Genomic DNA, 24,140 nt, shown 5'->3' with positions numbered 1-24,140 from the left:
TCTCCAGCAACCTCGCTCTGCAACCAGGCAGCTAATGTAGCTGCCGTAACTCTCCAGCAACCACTCCATAGGCAGATGTTCCTACAGGCGCATACAGCACCACATTACTGGCCGGACAAACCAGCTGAGCAGCCATAAAGACTTGGTCTACTATAAAGGAGCAAATTCTACCAGCACACTCATGGCAGAACAAACTGCCATTTTCAAGGCCAGCCAACTTTTGACATTCCACATAGCTTCGCAGCTATTCTGTACATTCAATTTATACAATTACTATATACAACTGTTACAGATTTATGTGGTTGTCTTTTAGAACATCAACAATCCCACATATGTTATGGTACACTGATTAAGTAAAATATAGTGAAGATAATTTATCAAAAAAGGTTTTATCATATTCAAAAAACAACAGTTCATAACAGTTTGATAAATTTCAACGTGCCCCATGTGTTGTTCTGTAAGTATCAAATCAATGCCCAGCTTCACTTCTGTGCTTATATGCATTCCAAGCATAACAGTTTCAGTACTGGCATAGATTCTATCTCTTAAATAATCCAGATCTTGGAATTTTTCAGAGTGGACAGTGTCATTCACATTCCAGGAAAAAAAGAAACAAAATAATTAGATCATGCATTCTAAGCAGCCACGCAATTGGTCCGTATCTGCCAATCCATTTCTTCAGAAATTTTGCATTTAAGGCACCTTGTTCAAGTTACTGAGGTGTGAGAAAACACATTGCGGTTGGAAAAACTATATGAGTGGTAGAATAGAGTGTTGTCACATTTACAGCTATATGTTATATAATTTTTCACATTACTATTACTCATAATCGCCAATCACAGTGGCTTAACAGTCTAAGGCATGAACTGTCTTCACTCACTTGAACGCTGCGATCATGGGTTCAAATCCCACTCAAGGCATGGATGTGTGTGTGTGCAATTTTTCTGTGTTTGCACTGTCCTATGTGTATGTGGTGGCCTTGCAATGGGCTGATCACTCATCCAAGGAGTCCTACTCTGTGTAACAAAAGATTGCAAAACTGAAGCAGAGGCCAGGGCCCAACAAAGGGCTGTAGATCCATTCATGAATGAATGAATTACTCACAACCATACCACTTTTTACAGAAACCCCATATACCACACTGTCAATCTACAGAACTGAAATTTATTAACAGGGAAATATTTAAGGAGTATGCAATACATTTCCTGGAAGAATATCACACAATATAAGTACTGGAGTGTACCATGTCCACCAGTTTTTGGGAAACTGGATTTGAAGTTAGGGAATCAATTTCAGTTTAAGTGTGACTTGGAAGAAAACACACTCTGAAATCTTACATCTGCAAGTAATGTACAAACACACACACACACAGAAATGTGCAGAAACACTGTAACACCATATGGAGAACCAGAAAGTGTATTATCTCATTTCTGCCCAAAAGCAGAAACAGAACATTCAAATACTCTGGAAACAATACCACATATATGAACTATTTTCTGTATGAAAGAAGATGATAGTGACAAAATATAACCCACTGATATTTTTCATCATATTATGTAACTTATTCTCTTCATGGTGACAACAGTTACATAATTTGATGAACAATATCAGTGGGTTATATTTTGTTACCAGCATCTTCTTTCATGCTTAAATAATAAAGCATGGAGACCAGAAAAAAATTAAGTACACCCTAGTAAATAAAAAGAAAATTGGGAATGATTTGAATCACATTCAAAAACTGTTATCACCATGAAGAGAATAAGTTACATCTATATGGTTACTTTTCTCACACACTAGTAGCCATTAGTTTAGAAATGAGGATTCAAACCAGAGTCCCACAGTTGTGCATCTCTACACCACATGCTAGCAGTACAGGTAAGTGTCACGATATGTGTGGGTATGTTGTGCTGGAACTGCAAGAGGAAAATGGGCAGGAAACTGATAAAAAATGTATAATTTCATATATTAAACATATTAATTCCTTCTTATTCATCTAATATCTAAATAAACAACATATAAATGCATATAAAAACTTCAAGGCACAAACATTCATGCTTGAGATCTGTCAAATACCATTGCAAAGCATAACTAAGTGCTGTAGCACTTATTTGCAGTAAATATCACTCACACCTGGCTCTCATTGCACAATATGACGCACAACTCTTAACAAACAAATTCACATTTGTTTCTTCTCTTTTCTCTGTTCCCAGTTCTTGACCTCGATGGACACTTGAGAGCAGCAGTAACAAAAGAGGAACAGAGTGCTGTTCTCTTGCAAAGACCCTGGAAAGGAATACACCAGGGCATTTTATTGTTACTACAGTAGTGACTTTGGAGTTGAGAAGATGGTACGAAGCATGTAATACCATCCATGGAAGAAATGAAGTAGCTTTTAGAATCATAAAGGGCTACAAAGAATTTTGTCATAACAAACACATGTGTACAAAAATGACAGCAATGGGAGCCAGCAAAGCACTTGAAACCTTAACAGTTAAAGGGTTAAAATTAAGAATACTAAACAGCTGATAAAATCAAATTACCTGTCACTCAGTAAGTAAAATCATCAGAGAAACAAAGGTATGTACTTCCTTCATGGGTCCGTAATCACCTTCAGAGAGTGAAATTTCTGAATCAGTAATTTATGCATACAGAAAATACCCCCCACAGTTGGTGATACATTCTTATACANTTTGCTTCCATTGGTGGTGTGTGAAGCATCTTATTCGTGTTGCACTTTACAATTTACAAGTTCAAACTTGAGTTAAACTACATTCATTCAACAGATTCAAAAAATCTTTCTTGCTGTGAGTAGATCNTAAGTAAAATCATCAGAGAAACAAAGGTATGTACTTCCTTCATGGGCCTGTAATCACCTTCAGAGAGTGAAATTTCAGAATCAGTAACTTATGCATACAGAAAATACCCCCCACAGTTGGATATGCATTTCTTATACTTACATATATTTGTTCAACATGATAAATAGAATAAAACATAAATCCTTTTAAGACTTTTGCTTCCATTGGTGGTGTGTGAAGCATCTTATTCGTGTTGCACTTTACAATTTACAAGTTCAAACTTGAGTTAAACTACATTCATTCAACAGATTCAAAAAATCTTTCTTGCTGTGAGTAGATCTTTAATAATCAATATTTTGGTACAATTATTATGCCATCTAGTCTTCAAAAGAAGAATTACTGGACTACCTTTATTGTCCATGAATACTGGATATAAAATTCCTTGCTGCAACAAGACCAGTAGCCAGAATTTAACTGTGGAAAAATGGTACTAATACTGAAAATTCCACTGGCCAGCCCTGGGCCATGAACATGCAATGTTACAATAGTATGACATATGGCAATAAAATTTAAGGTATTACTCATGCATAATTTAAAAATTATGGGACACATTATATGAGAGTTTGATAAGTGCCATTTAACCTCAAGGTGTTCAATTAACTTAGATTTCAATTAATAGTGCTCGTGCTAATGTGAACTGCGTGCCGGCCAATTGGAAGATGTGGAGAGGAGGGGAAATAAAATATTGTGTGGGAGGCAGGAGAGGACTGTCATTAAAGGGAGAAGGGAAAATTTGGCCCAGCAGATTTGATTTACAAAGGTTTCACCCTCTGCAATTTATTTTTAAACATAACTGCCTCATAAATTGAGCAGTACCTGTAAATAAGAGTGTAAATTTAACAAATTTGAATTCTTTAGGCATTCAGGCTAAAAGATTTCAACAATGATGTATTTAATGTGACTTGTTCAAGTGTTACTGTTGTAGCAATTATGAATGCCAAATAAAAATGAAATGAAATGAAGGCCTTTTACTTAGATAAAATACACATATAGATGGTGCTTCAGAATGAAGTAAAGGGGACGTAAGAGACACAATGAGGAACAAGACTAAAGTAATACAACTCTTTATTGACCGTCACAACACAACAAACAGAAAAAATCAAGGTCAGCGCCCAGCTATGTTTCACTACATGTTTCAGCCACTAACGGCCATCATCAGGCAAACACATATTAACAAACATATACCATTGAACTGCAGTACATTAGATTGGATACATTGTTATTAATTATTTAAAATACTTTGCATAAAAATACAATAAGTCAGATTATATAAAAACTAAAAGTTATTGTATAAAACAAGATAAAATTGATGTTATATAACATCGAATCAGTCGTTGATATTTTACTTTTCATACGTTTCCATGGACAAATTGGAAATTTGATATTTCTTTTATATACGAATGCATAGGAGGCCCTTGATGTTGCAAATTAATTAACTGTATAGTTGGTGCCTCAGCTTAGGGAGAACTGTCTGTACTGTATGAAAAGTAAACAATGACTCAAAGTACATATCAAGGAGATGAAAAGTGCTCCATTGTACAGCACAGAAGTGAGGACTGTGGGAAAATGTAAGAGATCTGAGATTCTAATGGCAGTAAATATCAAGGGTCTCCTGGAATGACCCCTGTAATTCAGTAGATGGCAACAAACATTTCAGGGGAAACTACTGCCAGCATCACCACTGTACTCGCAGAATTTTCTTCTGAAACACTGGTACTCATCTACCTAACTACAGCATCACATCCCAGAAGTACATGACACGGCTAAATACTAAAAGCCAAAGTTACACATCTCAGTATGGGCCACAAGACCAAATGCCTTTAAATTTATGTCCATGTTCAGTGGACCTTTTTGCTTAGTGGAGAGTGGAGTCCAACTGGGTCCACTTCGCATGGCGGCCACTGATTGGCCTATTGTACCTGCCCCGGGTGATTATGATGGAGAATTCGGTGGAATGAAGATTGGCAGGGGAAACTGAAGTACTCAGAGAAAACCCGCCCTAGTGCCACTTTCTCCACCACAAATCCCACTTGACCAGACCTGGGAACGAACCCAGGCTGCCACAGTGGGAAGCCAGCAACTAACCGCTTGAGCTATGGCGCTGTCATTTTAGTGGACCTTAATTCAAAGGCTAAGACCAACACAATACAAGGGACCTACCTTCAAAGAGTCTCCTCACGAACTGATTTCCAACTGACATCCCAGCAAAGAAATAAAAGTTTGAGAGTGCAGACATCATGAACAGAGGTGTAGCAATCAGAGCATGGAATCTCCTGATATTCTGTGGTGTCGAAAACAAATACTTCTGCAACATACAGGCAACACATACTCTTTGTGGTGAAGTACTTTTGCAGGTCTTTTGTAGGTTACTTTATGGTACTTGCAGTTCTACAGATTATATAGCATGGAATGGTAGGATGGGAATTAATGATGACCTGGAGAGAATTTGGAAGCAAGTGGTCACAACCTAACTGAGGTACTTTCCTGGACAGACTGAAGAAAATCACAAAAAAAAAGAATCTCATTGAGGACAGCAGGTGTCCTGGCCATGAATCAAAGGCTGCCCACACAAGTCAAGAGCATTACCACTAAATCCATCTGTTTGGTAGGTTTTGTGACGGAACGTGTGGATGAATGGGTGACACCTAATGATTATGTATTCATTTTATGCAAAAATTGTACAGAGAGACAATAACATACTTAGCACTCTTGGGTCCCCCTACTGTGGTCCCAGGTACCTGACATCATCACATACTGCTCCATTAATTTATATATCAGTATAACAGCACAGATGAACTCTGCAACTCTTTTAGCAAGTGGACACACCATCCCATGTCATAACACTTCATATTTATTATGCACTGAGCTCTATGTATGGGAAGGGAATGAACAGTTTGTAAATAGGGAGATACTGTTCCTGGAGTTCCCACATGTTGCATTTCTTCGATGAAGAAACTGGTTTCCAGGCCAAGCACTTTGACAATAAAATGATTTGTGCTTTTAACCTCAACTGGTTGACATTTTTATAAATTGTTTTCTATTCAGACACGACGAGGGCAAGTTACATTATCCATCTGCCCAGCCTTCAGTTGGGTTGGGTTATTTCAAGTTGCTCAAACTCCTCTGTCTGCTAGATGTCTCCACAGTGGTATCAAGGAGCAGGGTAGGGAGCTCTGTGGATGACCAGAAACAGAATTTTAAATTTCGCCTTATCCTGTCACGTGTCAAAAGTTCTTCTATATGATGTAAACAAATATGGGACCCCTGACATTACTTCTCTGCTGAAGGAAGTTGTGCTATAGATTACTGTATTGAGTGTGGGTCCAATGATGAACACATTACCATTTGACCACCATGGCAGACAACATCCAAATCTTGAAATATGTGTTATTTCCTTTTCACTGTGTGCAACATTTGACCGCTACAGTAAGCACATGCCAAGACAGGAGAGCCAGTATAGTGGATGAGGTTAAACTGGATCAGGATTTAACTGCCAGCAGAGTCAGAGGTTTTTCTCCACTCCACAGCATCCAGACCAACTACAGAGTCCACCAAGCCTCTCATCCAATTGGTACTACAGGGTCTTTCTCTGGGAGTAAAACAGTCATGGGTAAAGGTGACCAATCACCTCCAGCATTACCATATGGTGTGGAATTTTATTATCACAAGGAATTCATCTGTCACCTTCACATTTCTCAGAAGTGTCTGTGGGAGGGGATAATATATTAACCTTTTATTGTAACATGGCCTAAATGTGTGTACTATTTATGGTCTATTAAAACTTTGTCAGTAGCTCAGACTACACAGTGTTGAATACTAGGATGGTTAGCGAATAATGGCCTAAAAAGGATTTAGAAGGAAGCAATCAAGCAATCTAAGGTATTACCCTAACACTTCCTTGGAAAGACCAAGAAAACCAGGGTGAAGAGGGGAACAGGACAGTTGGTGTGCTGGCCAAGTTTTGAACCAGACACTTCCAAAATAGTATGAAGGGTTATCACTTGAGCCAACTTGATGGATAGATGACAACAGAATATTTGCCTGCATTTCCAAAATTTTGCAAACACGGGGAAGAATCTTTCTAAAAACAGTCAAAATTACCGAGGCATCAGAGCGCTATGCACATAAAATAACCACCCTAGGATAATGAAGTATGTAAAATTAAATATATGCACTGCTGTGTGAACATGCAATTTTATCATGACATTGTAAAAGATTACTTCCTGGAATCAACAGCTTTTCTGATTCCCTTTTTTAACTTTTAACCAAGCTGTCACTTATAAATTTTACCACAGATTCAAGTCACAGCTAAGTTTGTTCAGAGTGTAGTCTTCTGGACTATAGCATCACGCAGTCTTGTAAAGAACATCACCACCATTTTAATTGTGGAAACCAGCGAAAATTGCAGTAAAAGAACACAGCATCAAACTGGGTCACTGTATTCTGCTCAACCACCAGCATCCTGGTACAAGAACCAGCTCACAAGGGAAGAGACAATGATCAATCTCCACCCCAAACACGAAACATATTCTGTCTGACCTGATCATGGAAGTCCCTTATCCATTCCCTGAAGGAAGGGAAAAGTTTTCTCCAAGGACAAGACAGTTCCTTTCTCCTGAGACAATAATCCTCTATATAGCCCTTCATAAAGTGGTTTATTCCTCATTTTCCACCTCCCATCTGCAGAGGCAGGCAGATGACTGATTTACTACCACCTTATGTTCATAAGTCTAAACTACAATACCGTGCTACCGCTAATCTCTGCACTGCTGAAAAACACTAGTGTCCTAGGTCTTCACTAGTCACTTCAAATCGCACATCGAGTCTTCTTTGCACAGATTAACTCATTTCTTGCCATTATTCTGCCAACTGCAAACTCCAGAACTCAATTCAATTCTACTTCTAGCTGTGTGAGATCCTCATTATATAGCCTTGGGGTGGACCCACAGAAAACACCATTTCCTAGATATCCCTCTACTGTTGCTTGCGTATTCATTGCTACAGGAATGTTTACTGAGCAGTTGCCTTGCAATGGACATCTCTGATTTCACTATTCCAGCTTTCAGGCAGCATGTCACAATACTGTGGCCCTGAAAAAAAAACAACATATCCCTATCCAGTGCTCCCAGTGACTCAAACTGTTCCATTTCCTTACCCCATTCCATGGGTCTCAGGGACACCTTCCTTGCAATTCACCTATATAACTAAACCTGTTCCTAACTCTACACACCTTAATTCAGGAGGATGCAGTATGTTCCTTCAAAAATGTCAGTATCTGCCATAAAGGCCACATAAGAGCATAATGTGAAATATGGAACTCACAGTTATTGAAGCGATCCTTCTGAACTAAATTATCTCATTAGAGATAGTTTTTTTCGATTACACAATGTACATTCCATTTACAGTGTCAGAAACTATGCAACAGGAATACATGTTGTCTGGTAGAAAAATTTATATCTCTATGTAAAACCATGTAACGTGATGGAACACTGTACCATTTAATTACCTCATACTTATGATAATGCGTCGTTGAAGCTATGGCTTTTGAAAAAGCTTCAATGGTGACACCAAGGTAGTTCAGTACTGACCATACTAACACAAACATGTGTATTCTGTGCCATGCATACACAAAGGTAAAGCAAGTAAATGAAGCCAGCAATCTGACTGCGAAACTGGGTCTCTCGCCAAGCATGGGAATGTAGATGTACCTGAAACATCAACAGCAGAATTAGAAGTCTCGAGGTTCTCACAGCAGAGAAAATCAAACTGCAATCTTCTGGAATTTGATACTGTTTCAGATGAATTTCCTGGCTGCATGTTCTGGGCAGCTACACTGAATATGGAGGCAACAGATCCCGCTACATTGTTGGCACCCACCTGCCACACTACACAGAAGATGAGAGTCATTAGTCATACAGAGACATTGCACAAGACCCACTGAACAATGTGATATGATGCATAGAGATGTCCCAGTGCTTAAACACCATACCATGAAGATGCATGAGACAGTGGAGGTATATCTCCATGCAAGCTTTGGCATTAGGATGTGAGTGGTCAGCTTCATGCCCTGGCTGCTTTACCACCTTGGAAGCAGCTGCTGACAAGAGATACGATGATCTCAGAGCCACTCTGGGAACAGTGGAAAAGAGAAAAATATCTACTCCATCAGGAATGAAACCGATTCAACAGCTATGCAGATTGTGCACTACTTGCTACAATAGCTGCGCCTGCCTGGAACCGATATAAAGGAAGCACAAGCTGATGAACTGATATGGTGCTTATGTAAGGAGAGGATAGGCCCAGCACTGAATACATACAAATAACTTCTCGATATAGTGTAATGGTTTTGTGGTAAGGTCACGGACTCTTGCTCAGAAGGTTCTATGTGTAGTCTGATCCCCAAACAGATCTGTTTGCAGATTTTCCTGTCCACACATTGACACCTTCTACCAAAGAAAGAAACTTCAGAAATGTGGGGAACACAACATTCCCTTCCCCCTCCCCTGGTTTGGAGCCTACGCTAAGTTGTCGGTCCCCTCAATCAACGATCATTCTCATGATTATCGAATCAGTGGGAATAATAGAATCTGCCCTATGGGTGACACCTTAGAAAAGGGTTCTCTGTCCCTTTGTAGGCTGGTACAGGCAAGAAGGGTTAACACTGAACACAGCTGAAGGCACAAGCATTTCAGAAATTGCATGTTGCTCAAGAACTGAAACTGATGACAACAAAGTGTACCCAATGATAGCTCAAACAAGATCATATTCTCATAATCTCTTTCCCCAGAATTAATTTTAATATCATCTCACCTACAATTCAACCATCAGATTAGTCAGTTCCCATGTTTTTACTCCAGCTAAAATTACGTACATCGAAACCTCCATTTAATAAGATCTCCCCTCCATTCAACATCCAATTTCAATGATTCCAAGTCCAAAATATCAATGCTACATTTCCTCCATTTCACATTTTCATCAGTTTAGTTTTCAGACTAACTGGTTCCCAACAAAACACTCTATGTATTCATGGCTTCCTATATATATGCTGCACAATACAAGTGCTACAGCAGTTACTCTGAGAAGACAAACTCTAATGAAACTCCATGGAGCAGAGACCTTCCTGAGAAGCTAATAATGGCTAAGCTAGCCAGAAATTTTAAGCCCTTCTCGACCTCATATGTTTGTTACCATGTTGGTAAAAACCTGCACAAACCATAAAGCTCCTTGTGCAGTTTCCACTATCCTGTTATTTCTCTCATGTCCAAACATGTTCTCAAACATGAGCAGAGAAAATCTGAAAAGTTATATTGCATTTGGTCTGCATTCAGAATGTACCCAGTTTGAACCTCAGCAAGGAAACGGACATGTTTCTGTTTTCGTTAGTCCCTCTTTCAAACAGGCTATGACTCACCCACCCACTGTTCACAATCTTGTTTACATCCATCCATCTTCACTTTACGCAACTGAAACAAAAACACTGTACCTCGCAGGAAACACATTATGTCTGTGCTACAATGACCAAGTGGTTAATATTATTTAGGGAAATAATCTGAGTTTACAAATACTATGATTCTAGATATTATCCATCATCCTGTTTTTATTTAAAAAAAAAACGCCATTTCTGAGACACTGGATTCTGTCTCCTTCTTCAGGTAAAACCTCTGTTTGGCAGAAGTAAAAAACTACAACTCTGTCCAGTGTAGACTGAGTGGTAAAATGTTTGTGTTGGTAGAATATGGAGAATTTGTCTCTGCAGTGATGACTTTTATTCCAATAGGTCTCTGGTACAAGGCCTCATACATGTGGATTTTTTAATATTTTAATGTTTTGTCTTAACTCTTGCAGATGGTTTGTGTTGTGCTCGGTTTGTATACCCTATCTAGTGCTTGTACAGGGGTCCACAGATAGGGACTACCTCTATCATTTGGGCTAAACTGAGCAGGTCTTACGTGAATATAGAGACATGATAAAATGTAAAAAACGTTGTATCTTTAAATAAACACAGGATGGTGTTCTAGATAAGAACAAGATGATGGATAGTGTCCAGAAACATAATATTTGTATTAATGTACCATTGTCACTAACTTTTAAATCTGTGTTTGGTGTCACACCCCATATAAAATACACGAATAGTCAGTGAGCAGAATGTACAGTTTTAGTATGTTAATGTAGGTGAAAGCCTCAAAATTTTCAGAATCTTGATATCAATCCAAACAATGACTTTCGCTCTCAAATCAAGAATTCTTCTACAGCTGCTTTCACTTTGCATAGAAGTGAGCAAATTTCTCCATCCATCTGAATCAACTCGTCAACACATCTCTCTCCACCCCTTTCTGCCCATGCTGAAGCAGGGTCATGCCCCTATAACTGAATTCCTTTTCAAAATACATTGATTTAAGAATGAAAATTTTCACTGAAAAGTATCTCATATCCAAAAAGACAAGCTTTGCACTTTAGCGGGTTGTTACTAGTGCTATAAATTGTGAATAGAGTACAAAAATTGGTCTAGCAGTGATACGTAAAGATAAAAATGTAAAGCTATCCCTGTAAGAGGCTGTTGAGGCCCATAGGGTTGTGAAATGTCAAGGCTCCCACATTCTCTAGACAATTTTCCCTCAGATGGCAGTGACTGTCGGCCTTACGTGCTGGCCATACTTTAACTGCAGGAAGGATCCTGGTACTCATTTCTGTTACAGGCTGAGTCGACCCCTGGGCCATAGGGTGGCTGGAAGGATCAGGTCAACTGAAAAATCCAATGACACTGGAAATCAAAACCATGACCTTCCGGTTGGTAGCACAGTATCTCAACCATGCTACTGTGTGCCCATGGTCTAGTACAGATAATTCTAGAAACTGTTCCAAATTCTGACCCTAAACCCATAAATGCCACAAAAAATTAATTCAAGAAATATGTGTTAAAAGCACCATTATGAAGGTCCAGGCTCCTCAAAAGGTGGAGAATTTCTTGATCAACTAGATGACTATCAGCTTCTGAAGGACTTATTAAACACCATGATTCAATAACAGTCCTGTTTCGTATACAAGATGTCCTGAGCTCAAATCTCAGCCCACAGATCAGCTATCCTGAGAGAAGTTTCTCATGGGTTTCCTGAATCCCTCCAGGCACTTGTTGCAAGTGTCTGTAGTACCTCAAATTAGGCCATGACCTCCTCCCTCCACATCCTTCCCAATTCATAATTCACCAATCATCCTATCATCCCATGCCATATAGAAGAGCAGAGCAGAAGCTTACTGCCGACAATCAGCTGGCATAGTCACTCTTGGCATCGGGCCCCGCTGGGAACCATGGCCATATTTTTGTTCTGACTTCAGACCTAGCAACTTGTTAAATAAATAATACATAAGGAGGAGTCAGCTCCATGGTGTTACAGATAAAGACTTGCAGCATTTCATCATGCTTTGATAGAATTTGATAACGATATTAAGAAAGGCAAATGACTGTCAACCAACTTTCGCAGAAAGAAGTACAGTCCCTGGTCAAAGTGTCTCCACATGTCGGAGTATAGGTGGATACGACCAATGCATTTTGGATGGTTCGGAGTCTGTATCTGCTCAGCCCGTGCTACTGTACAACTCAGTCCATATGTGATGACATACTTCATTTGGAACATGACACCCATGCTGTATCCCATTCCATAATGTGCCCATGCTCCAAGCCTTGTCACATACTGAAACACACCACAGAGTTCATATACACTTATAGATATTCTATCAGTTTACCAATACCGATGCCTAGTATCATTAACATAGTCACATAGTATGGAATGACTACAGACGGGGTTCTGGATTAGATATTGGACTTATTGACCACATTACAACACAACTCACAATTGCAAGCTATTACAGTGCCATCGCTAATATCCACACTTCACAAATCACCACAGTATCCGCTTAACTTTCACACCCTGCTGTGTCTTCACCAGCCATTTCCTAGTAACAGCTTCTGATAATGGAGAATCTTCAGCTTCTGCCCTCAAGTCGTCTCTAAAAGGCAACTCCCTTCCAACTTTCCTTTGACTATCTCTGACTTTTCTTCAGACTCCTGTACAGAACTGACTTGGTTGCCCAAATTGTCTTTCTGCATAGACAACACAATGCTCATTCTCATATTCTATTTCTGCAGGAATTTGTTCACATCACCTAGCAGCAGGTGAATCTGCTGCCCCAGCAATGGGCACTGTTTTGCGATCACTACCGAGCAACAGGTCTACACGCTACAATATTAAGCTGAAACATTTATCACCTTCAGTTAAGAACCATGTTACACTTCCTCTTGCATGAAGTTAACTATTTGCTGTTTCCCACCTGCTTCTTGCTGGTCACTTGCTTGTCTTACTGTTCAAACCTGAAGATAGAGTACGCGCCCTCAGAAGCATTTGTGAGCTTCTATCAGACATGATTCATGTAGGCTGCACCACATATCAGGAAGTAAGTCACTTGATTCCCACCACAGTAACTTGGTTTAATACCAGATCGGATAAGGTGGGATTTGTGGTGGTCAAAATGGCATAAGGGTGGGTTTCCCTCCCACCCCAAGTTCTTCAGTTCCCCTGTCAATTCTCATTCCATCAACCACTCTGCATTCATTAATTATTCTATCATCAATGCTATATAGTCTCAATATTGACGGTGTCATTAAATAAAAATCTTATAAAGAAGATGAATTCAGTTGCAGAAGACAGTAACCTTCATAGTTATCATTGTGAGCACCTCAGGTTAAACACACCTTGTATGAGTTCATGGCTCCTATGTACGTTCATAGATCAGTCAATTTAAGATTATTATCTTCTGGGATGCGACACTGTAGTCCGGTAGAGAGGTATCAGCATTTCAGAAGGAACCTGCTGCCTCCATCATCAAGGGAGAAATTTTCTTCTCTGAAGATTGACGCATAACATTCCATTTACAGCACTGGTGCTATGTAACAGACCGTATACTGTCATATCTCTGAACACAGTAAACCTAATTTTTACTACTATGACAACTTAAAATCTCACCTCGTCAATTCTGTTTCACACACTCGCCATCAACAGGCAACCTTACAGGAGAAGAAGACATATGTGTTCAACAAGGTCTCCAGTATCATGATTTTGTTTCCCACTGGAGGTTTAAAATAGCACCTAGTGACTTTCTAATGATAACATAATGATCTACATCACTATCTGATGATGATATACCCTAAAAGATGTTTGTGGTGTGTGTGCATGACCAGGAAGCTATACCTTCTACCATTCAACACTATTTAGTCTCTACTAATGCCAACATCATCAAACGATAAACAAACAACCATCAAAACAAATAAATACTGCAGCATATAGACCTGTTGCTGAGGGTGACTCTGTGAAAAGCAGCAGTTGCTTCACAATGGTCAGTAAACACATCAACAATATCTGAGTTATTGCTAGGCAACCTCTCGCTCGGTAAAGCAGCTTCCCATGGCAATGGATATGCATGCAACGGTCGAGGTATTGATGGACTACAACAATGGAAACGGTGTTTTCTATGTGTTTGTGCCGAAACGTTAAAAGTAAGGTCAATTGAGTTTTGGAGTTATTAGTTGAGGGTTGGCAGTTCAGCTAAGCTCGGCAAGAAAGCAAAAGAATGGATGATGCTATAGTTAGTGGACAGCTGGCAGTTGTCAGCTGGGATAGAACGAACTGACAAGGAAGATGAACAATCTCCACTGTTAAAAGCCATTTCTAGGGAACAGCTGGTTAAGATAGCAGGCTGGGAAAGACTTAGTAGATACTGTAGTGAACTGTAAAGTGTGGAGATTAGCAATGGCACTATAATTACTTGTGGTTCCGAGTAGTGTGTACAAGTGGTCAATAAATACATTCATCAATCCATACACCATGTATAGTCACACCCCCAAATACATGGCAATACTTTATTTCAATATATAAGATTTGACATTTTCACAGTGGTAATTGTTCAGAGTCTAGTCTTCTGCATTGTGATACTGTTTAGACTGTACAGTGTTGAATGATTTGATGAATTGGAAAGCAAATTGATTTGGAAGGAAGAGGCCATAGCCTAATTGTAGTATTGTCCCAGCACTTGCCTGAAGGAAATGAGGAAGACAAAGAAAAAAAAACTCAGCCAAGATTCAAACTCATCGCCTCCTGAATACAAGCTCAGAGTTTTACCTCTAAGCTAACCCAGTCAATACACTATGTTGTACTGAGGCAGGTGAGTATCAGTACACTGGAGGAACATAATGCCTTCTTATTCTGCCCTGAAGATGGAAGCAGTATGTGCCTCCAAAATACTGGTACCCACTTACCAACAGTGATATAACCTAAAAGAACACAAGGTGACAGTGCATACAATAATTTTAAATTTCAGAACGTTTCAAACTGTTTGGAATCAGCTGTATTATTCAAACTTACCCACACATCCATCTGCAATGCACCAACATAAATGAAGTGTAAGAACAGTTCTAGGAACAGCATCCACCAAGAGTAACGCACCACATTCAGCAGAAATGTCTTGACACGTTTCAGCGTCCATGGGGCATATGGTTTCAGCACCCCTGCTTCAAACTCTTGGTAAAGAACCAAAGGGCCGAGGAACAGCATCGGGAAGTAAAAACAGTACCCCAGCATCATTACGAAGTCTGACACACTAGGGCCTGTATTGACAGTTGCCAGCTTATCCAGACAGTAGCTCTGTCCGCGCATGTAGATCCATGCTGCGGATATCATCAGCATGTACTGGTATTCATAAGGGATGGACAAGAAGTTCTGTAAACACCACATACATACCATCATTAGAAATACAGTAGCCTGCCAATTTTCTGCCATAATGGAGAGAACCACCATGAATAATTCAAAACAGTTGATAATCCACTGCTGCAAATCTACCCTCGCCACCCAGTTTGCTATTCAGAAATATGAAACAATAATCAAGTTGGACGGTGTGGCAGTAGGGCAGCAGATCTGTATTCAAGGGGTACTGAGCTACGCAATGTGAACATATGCCATGTCAAAGAGTCAATCTTGGGAAACAAGTGAATGGCAAAGTGGCTGTTAAAAGTGTTGAAACAATTATCACATACATCTATTGGCTGAATGTGAGCATGCAGTAGATTTGAGACTTCTTTACAGCTAGAAAACTTACTGTACCAATCACAGATACTTTCGCAGGACAGGGTCTCCTCCCCATAATACACATGGCTAACACAGAATTTCTGTTGGTCTCTCCCTCTCACTCACAGTAGTGTAGTTGGTTGAGGGGCTATGGTACAAGCTGGAAGGTCATGGGTAAAAGTCCCGATGAGGTCATTGGATTTTTTTTCAATTGACCTAATCCTTCCAGCCGCACTATGGCCCTGGGGTTGACTCACCCTCTAACAGAAATGAGGACCAGGAATTAATTAAATAATTTTCCTGGGGAGTAAAACGCAGTTGACAACCTTCCCGCCATCTCTGTGCCGATTGTCTAGATAATGTGGGACCCTCAACATCTCACAACTCTATGGGCCTTCATGGCCTGATACAGGGATAGCTTTACTTTACTCTCCCTCTCACTCACTCACTCACTCTCCCCTTCTTGCTCCCTCACCCCTCTCACTAGAAATTTTATGATACAATGCTGTTCTACACTAGAAGTGACAAGGTCTGACGTCATCATGCATAGAAGTGGGACAAATGGCCACCTGCCAGGCAGTGTGTGTGCAGTGTTGCCCCCAACTGTACATAAAAGAACTTTATTCTTCTGGTGACCCATCTTCAGCAAAAAAAATTAAGTCCAGCTGAAACTTGACAACTATCATGTATAGTCCATGATACAGCATCATAAAGTAACTCATCAGACTCTTTCACTCATCACTTTATATCTTTTTCTCCTTCCATTTGTAGCTTCTTTCCTCCTGCTTCAACTGCTACACCTCTACCTTCCCTACAACAAAGGCAACAGCTTCATGACATGGTGAAATCCCCCCCCACCAGTTAAGGTTTCTTCTTAAAGTTGTGTATGTGAACACTAAACTGATGAAATTCTTAAACGGAGGTCACTTAAGTTGAAATTACTGACTTGGGATCACTGAAATTCGGCGTTAAATGAAGGGAAGCCTTAAAAAGAGGAACACTAAATGATGCTTCACTGCATGTAGTTAAGGTATGTCTGTCTCTCATCTAAAGAGGAAAACATATCGTGAGCATACTTGAGAGCAGAGGCTGACAAGAGTACTATGACGTATGAGGAAGTAACAGGAGAACTGATGAAACTTGCATAATGAGGAAGTCCATAATTTGTACTCTTCACCAAATGTTTACATGATCAAATCAAGGAGGTAATGAGGGATCTGGACATGTAACATACATGGAAGAAAACAGAAAAGCTTACAAAGTTTTCCTACAAAAGCCATAAGAGATTAAAGCACTTGAGAGTCATCACATAAAAGGGAGGATAATATTAAAATTAACCTTGAAGAAATGGGTTTTGATTATGTGGACTGGATTCATGGGACTCAGGATAGGGTGCAGATATTGGTCCTTTTGAACAGACTAATGAAACTGGCACAGCTCAACAAGAATGCTCTTGATTTTTATTCCATCTTAAATACTGTCTCACTTAGAGGCATGATTCTGTTGCTGTGACAGAGTGCATAATGGATGTTACCACACTTGTCTCAACATGTTCACCACATTTACTACCATGCCCCTGTACTGCGATTATATCTCCTTGACCAGCCATTTTTCTATAAGAAACAGGTTTTGAATTCGCTACCTCTGACATGGAAATGGAAGACAACAAATGAAAAACATCTTGAGTCTGTTCATGGGTCTTTTCACTGAGTGGATATGTGCAGTGTCAGTGCTATTTTGAAGGCACATGCTACCTGCATCTTCAAGGTTGAACTCAGGAAGGTGAGTGCTCCTGCATATACAGGGTACTGGTTCAACACAACCATGGGGAGAAGGGTGGGGGTTGGTGCCCAGTCCAGGTCCCTATGGACAGTGAACAAAGAAACATTTCTGTTTGACCACAATCTTATATACACATTAATATTCATTCAACTGACTCACTTCCACCCTGAAGATGGCAATCTACACTTCCGAAACGTTGGCAGCACTGTTCACATACATACAGTGCAAAGACCCACGAGGAGAATCAACACCAGCAATGGGGGGGGGTTTGAAGAGGCCCATAGGGTTGTGAGACGAGGAGGCTCCCACATTTTCTAGACAATCGGCTCATAGTTGGTGGTCGCATTGTCAAGCTTTACTCACTGACAACCCTGTACCCCCAAGAATTTTGGTACTCATTTCTGTTAGAGGCTGAGTTGACCTCAGGGCCATAGTGTGGCTGGAAGGATTAGTTTAATTGAAAAATCCAATCACCTCATCAGTAATCGAACCCACGACCTTCCAGCTTTAGCATAATGCCTCAACCAACCACATTACCACGTGCCCCACAATGAAACACTACAAACCCCTAAAATCAGTAAAGTGGTAACAATCAATGAGTGCTGTATGTTTTGACTTCTTTAACCTCCAACAAGATATATGTGAACTTTCTCTGCATATGACAGACATCTGTAGGGAAAAATGACATCTACATACACATCGGTAACAGCCATCACTTGACAGGAATGAACTGGCACATGTTGGTGAGACTGGCAGTGAATGGATTAACATGACATGCTGCCACACACCATTCTGGAATCAATGTTGTGAAAGGCCAGGAGGAACACGCCTGCTGCGTATATCAGGATGCGGCTTCGAAACTGCAGCAGAAGGTACATAAGGCATGGCTCCATCAACATGAAGAGAGTCGCCACTGAACCAACATGTAGCAGGAGGTACAGCGTTGATATCATCAGGTACCACAGACACAGCAACTGTAAAGACACTCACATGACAGTATTTACCCGCCAATACACTTGTCCATTAATCCATACATATGAAAGGTTGAGTGCAAGCAATGGCCATGAGCAAGATGGCTGAGAAGTTGGAGCTTCAGTCCCAGTACAGGCACAATTTTTCTCACCTCCATGTCTTTCAGATTGGTTCTGGGGCCCACCCAGCCTCATATCCAATGGGTACTGTGGGCCCCCTCTCTGGGAATGAAGCATTTGGAGTGTGAAGCTGACCACTCACCTCCACCTAATGCCAAGGTCAAGAATATGTAGATCTATACATCCACTCCCACATGCGTTCATGATGTAGTGCTTAATTAGCTAAGCAAAGAGACAACTTTATATTTTACCCCACTATCTACCAAGCAAATCAGTGTGGTGCTAACACTCTAGGCTTGTACTATGGAGGTGAATTATTTGAATCTCAGCTGGGACATCAACTATCTTGACTGAGATTTTTCAAGGTTTTGCTCAGTCTCTTCGCCAAATTCCAGGGTAGCTTCCTAATTACGTCACAACTTCTTCCATCCATATTTTTTCTAATTTATCATTATCCGTCATCCTACCATTCAACACCACTGCAGCATGACCAGTTTCTAGCCAATGGTTCAGTGAACACATTCCCATGGCAATGGTTATGCATGTGTGGGAACATCCCACATACTTACACGCTCTTTCGCTGGTCTAACAGACAACACTCACTCCTAAGTCAAAATCACATTGCACTCATATTTATACAGCACTCGATGTCCAACCCATCTCTAGATCATCAAGTTCCAGACAGTAACAACAACATAAGCATGAAGCTGAAGAATCTCCATTGTTAGAAGCTGTTGCCAAGGAACTGCCAGTGAAGACACAGAAGGCTGAAAAGTCTTAACTGTGCTGTCGTGATTTGTGAACTGTGGAGATCAGCAGTGATGCTGTAAGAACTGGCAGTTCTACATCATGCGTATAAGTGGTCAATATATCCATTCACCAATCTAAACTCCATCTATAGTCACACATGCACATACTTGGCACTATAAAGATACTGACAGCATTAAATGAGCCCTTGAAAAATGGAAAGTTGAAGTTTAATAAACTGTGGTGTTACTTTTTGGTACCCCTGAATATAAGTAAATTTTAAAAAAACTTAAACAGTGAGTGTTCTGTGAATCTTAAGATCCCCTGGCCCAAACGTGAAATCAGAATTAGCAGGAGCCAGGAGAGGCACCCTGTATAACAGTCCTAGGCTACAAGGCAGACAATGAAGAAAACTGAGGTGCATCCCCAGAAGGTGCAAAGATTCTTCATTTCTCCAGGGTGAGCTGACCACTCACCTCCATCTGATGCAAAATTACAGCAAGAGTGGAGCTACACCTCCACTTTCCCACATCTCTTCATGGCACAGTGTTTAATATTAACTTTCTACTGCACATTAACTCTCAGCCCATAAATAACCTGATGATCATATTATGCCCTTTCACTAGGACACATCCCAAAGTACCTATTACATGATACAGTGAGACACTGTGGTACAAACAACACACTAACAGGAAAATCCTGCACAAATCCTTGAAGCAACTTTTCTGTCACACATCCCAATGGGTGACATCCAGAGACAGATAAGATGTGCCTCACGTATGACCATCTTTCTCACAGCATACCTCCTTGAAAGCATACCGAACAATCTCAGCAACCACAAGATGGGCACACACCCATGGAGCTGATGCATACAGAAATGGAACCCACATTGCCCATTCAAAGTCTGACACATCCTTCTTGCGGTTGATGAATGACCATCCAGATGTGAAGACACCATGAATGCTGCCATCAAAATCTGGAGAACAACACAAGATTACACAGCAATCAATGCTACATGGCATTTGCACTGCATACAGTCATAGAATAACCTAGAAATATATATCACTGCAAAGCCAACAAGCACTGTGTTTGTGTTTATAGGGTTAAAAGAGAAACATTTATTGTCATCCGGTCTACAAGAATCCATATCAGGTCGATCACATCTGCCTGACCATCCAGCCACATGTTACAGTTCAAGAACTGCTGGGCAGGACTTATGAAACTTGAAATGAAAATTATGTCGTCTGAAGCCACCTAAAATTCATCATTTTCAGTTTCCTACAGTTGGAAATAATAACGATGTGGCGGACAGAGAAATAATGCAATACAATACAAATGACTGACATGTGAGGTATGTAAATTTATTAAATACAAATCAGCGAGTGAGGCTGCAGACCACAGCCACCTGCTCATGCTGGTTCCTTGCTCGTGGATTTTTCTACCCTGAAGAGGGAGGCGTTACGTTCCTCCAAAATGTCAGTTGACACAAGAGCTATATGGAGCCACAGCCCAGAAGACAGCATTCTTCATAGCCACGGCCATGAAAGACTCAAATCTTAATAAAACCATGTTGCTGATTGGAGTGTGGGGATATAAACAATATAAGCACTGGAGAAGCATACTCAACTGACATTCTGGAACGTACTGCTATTAGTAATTTTGAAGCAAACCATACATCTCTCATATTACATATGGACAACTAATTATGGATCAACTGATGTCTTGTACAAAATTGTATTAAATAAAGTAATATATGTCACTTGTCAGTAATTTATATCATATGAACATATTACACATGGAACAGATTTAAATATGAGATGTATGATTGCCTTAAATTTTTATTGACAAAAAAAAGAGTATCAAATATGCAACATCTGTATCAGCTTCAATCAAGACATGTTTTCCTATATTTTCCGTTCACTCTCCACTGATCCCATTTTCGCTGAAATCCCTGACCAAAATCTGATGACCTCTCTTTTTTGGTCATATTTCATCATTTTCTATATTTTGGAAACAGAAACTGAATAACACATCTCATATATGCCAAGACTGTGTTGGCACCTTGTAGTTTTGTTTCACAGACACACGTGTCCATCATCTTCAAAGCAATCACGATAAGAATGTTGCCATGCTACATATGCAGGATGACAAGGAAGGCAGTTACTCAACATGTGGAGTCAGAGAGGGAGAGGAGCCCATTTGGGACAACATAAACAATGAACTGGACTAGCAAGACACTGCAACTTGTAGATTTTAAAGGATTCTGACAACAGTGTATAACACTCAGAATTAACAGGTTTTTTGGACTTTTTCCATCGCCCAGTATTCTAGAGACTACAAAACACGTTTCAGAAAGTGGATCTGTTTCCATCCTCAGGTGAGGGGGAAGACACCTACTCAGTTGGGTCCCTTAGAAAGAGCTAACCTTGATCACTGGACCCCTCACCTGAGGATGGAAACAGATCCAGTTTCAAAAATGTAGTGTTTTCTAGTCTCTAGAATACTGGAAGATGGAAAAAATGCTAAAAAAAAAACCAGTAATTCTGACTGCAAATTATGTCTTACATATGACTGCATTTAATTCATGAACCATCATTCTGAGCCCAGCAGAAGACAAAAATAGCTTACTTACAGGAATTCATGTCTTTAATAGGCAATCACAGAAATAAAATCTACTTCCTTCCAAAATCTCTTGACTTTTCTCTAATAGCTGTGACCTACCTCTTTCCAGTGAGAAGATTTTGTCATTCATATTGCTTTTTCATGATTCGGAGTCACAGACATTGAGCAAGATTTCTTAACGTTTCAAACACTTTTGTAGGAACTTTCATTTTAAATTAACAAGAAACATTAACTTTAATTAAACCATTATGAAGTACGAAATTCAAGTTTTACTGAAATGCTGGGTATGTCCACACAAACAACTAATGATTATTTGGTTATTCAATGAAATTAGAATTCAGTTAGAATTATTACGGGGATTAGGTATAGAGACTCATGCAGAAAATATTTTAGAGAACAAAAAATACTACCACTAAAATCTCAGTACATATATTCATTTTAGCTGTTTGTGATTAATAACAGACACCATTTTAAAGTAAATTCTGGGGTACACAATATTAATACTGTGACCAAATCTGATCTGCATTATCCATCATCTCATCTGTCAGTCTTTCAGAAGGGAACTTATTATTCTGGGATTAAGGTGTTTAACAGCTAACCTGTTCCAATAGAAGATCTGTCCCGTAATACAAAACAATTTAAATTGGACTTGGAAAATTTATTGTATTCCCATTCATTTTATACATTGGACAACTATATTAAATACAAGCTGAACTAAATTTTTTACAATGCCATTTATATGGTATATTGTATAAAAGACCTTCAATTGATATTTGTATATATATTTTTAAGAAATGAGCTTAATACGGTATTAATGTCTAGTTGATGAACTGCACATTTTGGTTAAATTATTGAATTGTATAATTATGGTTCCTTTTATGAATATAGCTGTAAGAGGACAGTTTCTGTTCTCAGAACTAATATATGTAAATTGTGACATGTTCTATATATGGCTCTGGTAGCCAGTAAGGATCTATGGAAATGAAAATGAAGATACTAGATACAAGAAGCAGAACTGTTAAACAAAATGTAATGGTCATTAAGGATTGGTAGGTAAGGTTCTGGAAGAAACTCAATAATTTCTGGGCATTCTCCTGGAAAGACTTAGGGGTAATCATGATCATTTCCAGGCATTCTCCTGGCAAGACTTGGAGGGGGGAAACCATGAAAACCGTTAAGTCACGACTGTAACCTGCTTGAGATTTCAGCCTGGGAACTTTCGAGTTTATGTCTAAGGAATTACTGTCACACCATTCCGCTCTGTGGGAGATTTACGTCACTTGCAAGACATGTAGTGCTATGACCCCCTTGTCTCTCAGATATGTTCATTACTCTTTAGGCCTACTTATATGAGAAATGCAAAATGAATGATTCGTTCATTTAGAACCTGAAATCTCGGCGTTCTCGACACTAGTTAGTAACGCATCAACTGTTTGCAGATTCTCTACATCGTACACCTTTATTATGTACCAGAAATCTAACTAATATATTGCAAATACACACTCCATCTAAAGGTAACATTACTTACAAATACCTGACAAGTAAACATTATACATTGAATACAATACTCCAGAAATCCAAAGCACAAAATACAGCCACACTTCAACTTTTGGTAGATCACAATACATGCTCAATTTTCTACAAACGGCAAGACTAATTTCAGACTGAACCGTGGCAAATGAGATGCAATAATCAAGTGGAACATTCTGCATTCACGTTCTTCACGATTTCATTATTTTCGTAACACGCCAAAAAGTCTCTCCAAATCCGTACTGTTCGCCCTGCGTACGCTTTGAACGAACATCGTCATATCGCCATCTGCGGTCATGTGATAAACTGTGTTCTACACGTTCTACACAATCTACAACAATATTTACCCAGGCGGCTAAACGACAGGGATTGTAAACCTCAAGTTGCGTTCTCGTAGCGTA

The 24,140-nt window shown here is 39.7% G+C and overlaps 1 protein-coding gene across 3 annotated transcripts; it reads right to left on the bottom strand.

Moving 5' to 3' along the window:
* Positions 1–1,944: 1,944 nt before the first annotated feature.
* LOC111864819 (protein-cysteine N-palmitoyltransferase Rasp) lies at positions 1,945–24,059 on the bottom strand. 3 transcript variants are annotated; one of them, XM_023852350.2, is made up of 8 exons: positions 23,738–24,059; positions 20,391–20,563; positions 18,538–18,723; positions 15,269–15,622; positions 12,327–12,544; positions 8,362–8,563; positions 5,016–5,160; positions 1,945–2,283 (listed from the first exon to the last, which is right to left on the bottom strand). In XM_023852350.2, the coding sequence occupies exons 1-8, from the start codon at positions 23,919–23,921 to the stop codon at positions 2,177–2,179; spliced, it is 1,569 nt and encodes a 522-aa protein (XP_023708118.1). In that variant the 5' UTR covers positions 23,922–24,059; the 3' UTR covers positions 1,945–2,176. The 3 variants fall into 3 exon arrangements, with proteins under 3 accessions (XP_023708118.1, XP_023708119.1, XP_023708120.1); XM_023852351.2 differs by having other exon boundaries at positions 23,744–24,059; XM_023852352.2 differs by lacking the exon at positions 18,538–18,723.
* Positions 24,060–24,140: the final 81 nt, after the last annotated feature.

The sequence above is a fragment of the Cryptotermes secundus genome, unplaced genomic scaffold, assembly GCF_002891405.2.
Source record: "Cryptotermes secundus unplaced genomic scaffold, Csec_1.0 scaffold1734, whole genome shotgun sequence".
Lineage (NCBI taxonomy): Eukaryota > Metazoa > Arthropoda > Insecta > Blattodea > Kalotermitidae > Cryptotermes > Cryptotermes secundus.
Note: the sequence above shows the minus strand (reverse complement) of the source record. Positions and strands in the feature narration are given on the sequence as shown.

Bases quoted from the DNA above. Each gene is read 5' to 3' on its own strand.
- LOC111864819 (XM_023852350.2), bottom strand. From the start codon at position 23,921: ATGCAGAATGTTCCACTTGATTATTGCATCTCATTTGCCACGGTTCAG. The intron at 18,724-20,390 runs GTATGCTGTGAG...GTGTCTTTACAG, and splicing joins TTCGGTATGCTTTCAAGGAG to TTGCTGTGTCTGTGGTACCT. The intron at 12,545-15,268 runs GTAAGTTTGAAT...GGTGTGTTTCAG, and splicing joins CATTGCAGATGGATGTGTGG to TATGTGACAAGGCTTGGAGC.